Raw genomic sequence first — 1,984 nt, 5'->3', positions numbered from 1 at the left:
TCGTCAGCCAACTCGCGCTTTAAGAACTCGAAGAGCTCGGCGTAGAAGACACCATCGCGCACCATCATGCGCTTCTTAGAGAGCGGACCCATTTTTATTGTAGTATGCCTACCTGTTTCTTCGCATTGGGTGTATGAGCGTAAACAAATAGGAGGGTGCAATGAGTAGTTGTAGGGGTATTCGCACACACGCGCAATTGGGAAGTAAAAGAGTGTGAGTACAGAAGTGGTGTACGAAAATAAAAACATACGAGGCCACACCGTCTCTGGTACACGCCGACTTTTTGAAGGCTCCTTCCCCTCTCCTTACCTCCCAACTCGCAAATATTTATGCCACCCATGCACCTTGCGTCTGTACCTTTTTGAGTTCCAGTTCGTGTTCTAAAACACGTACAGTAAAAGTTAAAGATAAAACGAAGGGGCCCAGTGTTTACTGCTCCTAATTCGGCACGTGAATGCGGTAGTAAGAGATGACTTGTTAAGGAACCTCCATAGGGCATACTTTGCTCTTCTCATATGAACGTTTAATTGAATCTAAAAAACATGCATATACATAAATGCAGCCGTTCGCAAAAAAAAAAATGCCGATCGTGGTATGCGGCCCGTCTTCTGTGACGTCGCCGCCTGATATGCGAAAACTGAAGGTAAAAATGAATAATACCTGTAATTAGGAGAGTGAGTTATTGGCATTTCACCCTCTCCCTTCCACCTTATTTTTCTTTTAAAGAAACGTCATGCTGAATTCATCCCCCTCAAAAATAAAAATAAAATTGGCGTCCAGTGCGCTAATTTCCCCCTGTTAACAGGCATCGATGTGTCATTAATGGTTTGGCACATCTGAACCCAACCTCGGGCATTCAGCACTTCCATCACGTACCACCATTGGTGGATGCGGTTACATCCACTTACCTCGCCGCCGCAAAACAAATATGTCAACCACAGTTTTCCCAATAACCGCACAGTTACTCACAGTGCACTGCACTGCGCCGACCTAGTCCGAACCCCAAACAACGAATGCACACCAATATTAAATGGTGAAGGGCATCATCAATTCGACATCACGCTGATGATTTCTTATCATCAGGGCAGTAAACCATGCAAGCCCTTAGTTTACTCAATATAGAGGTAACGCTAGCCTCAACATCCTCGGCAGGTTCAGCTGCAGAAGGTGTTGCGATGGTTGCGGTAGTGGAACTCGAAGTGGAGTTTCCCCATCGCCACCACTTCTTTTCGCTCGCACCCGCATCACTGACTCCGTCCCCCGCACTATTTCTTTGTTTCATCTTCTCACCAGCGGTTCCCCATCCCGCTGAGATCTCACCGACATTAGTCCTACGCGACTCGCTAGTTGTATCGGTCCACCGCGCGTCCCCCACTGACCATCGACCAACGTTACCATCTGGTGACGCGGAAGAGTTCTGCTGTCGCCATCGATCACTAACGCCTTGCGGTGTCTCATTCTTTTCCTTTAATTCGAGTGACTTCACCTGTTCCTCGATTGTAGGTTGATCCTCCATATCTGGAAACGTTGGGTGCCACCGGCGGAGAACATTCATGGGGTCACAATCATATATCTTGTTTCCAACTCTCTCATTTACAGCGTTGTGAAATTCACAGAGATATCGGTTGAGTGCCAACTTATCCGTGACGACGGGTGGATTCTGGTGAAAGTAACGTCGCATGTGGTATGCACAATGGCTGCAAGCATACGCGTGGGACCAGCCGTGTAAAAAGTTGCGGAATGCCTCCTGTTGTGTGGGTGTAGGGCTGTACGGAAACACAGCGGCAGCACTGTGGAGTATAATCCAGCCTGCCTTACCCAGTTCTCGGGGCGTCGGACACTCACCGGGAATCTTCTTCAACGGCTCCTGTTTCGACATGTTGAGTCAGGAAAGTTCCTACGATAAAGTATCTTTTCTCGTTGTTTGTTTTCCCTCCCTCTTATCCTTTTTTGTTTCAGCAGATTTCAGTAAACTAAATTCAAA

The 1,984-nt window shown here is 47.3% G+C and overlaps 1 protein-coding gene across 1 annotated transcript; it reads right to left on the bottom strand.

Annotated features, from left to right (window-relative positions):
* Window positions 1-1,057: 1,057 nt before the first annotated feature.
* Window positions 1,058-1,879, bottom strand: TEOVI_000602800 (2Fe-2S iron-sulfur cluster binding domain containing protein, putative; the record flags this gene model as incomplete). Its single annotated transcript, XM_067223119.1, has 1 exon — window positions 1,058-1,879. One exon carries the CDS (start codon window positions 1,877-1,879, stop codon window positions 1,058-1,060), a length of 822 nt encoding a protein of 273 aa, XP_067079220.1.
* Between the last annotated feature and the right edge of the window lie 105 nt (window positions 1,880-1,984).

The sequence above is a fragment of the Trypanosoma equiperdum genome (genome assembly GCF_001457755.1).
Source record: "Trypanosoma equiperdum strain OVI genome assembly, contig: ctg_1775, whole genome shotgun sequence".
Lineage (NCBI taxonomy): Eukaryota > Euglenozoa > Kinetoplastea > Trypanosomatida > Trypanosomatidae > Trypanosoma > Trypanosoma equiperdum.
The sequence above is the reverse complement of the archived record's forward strand: the minus strand, read 5'-3'. Positions and strand labels throughout refer to the sequence as shown.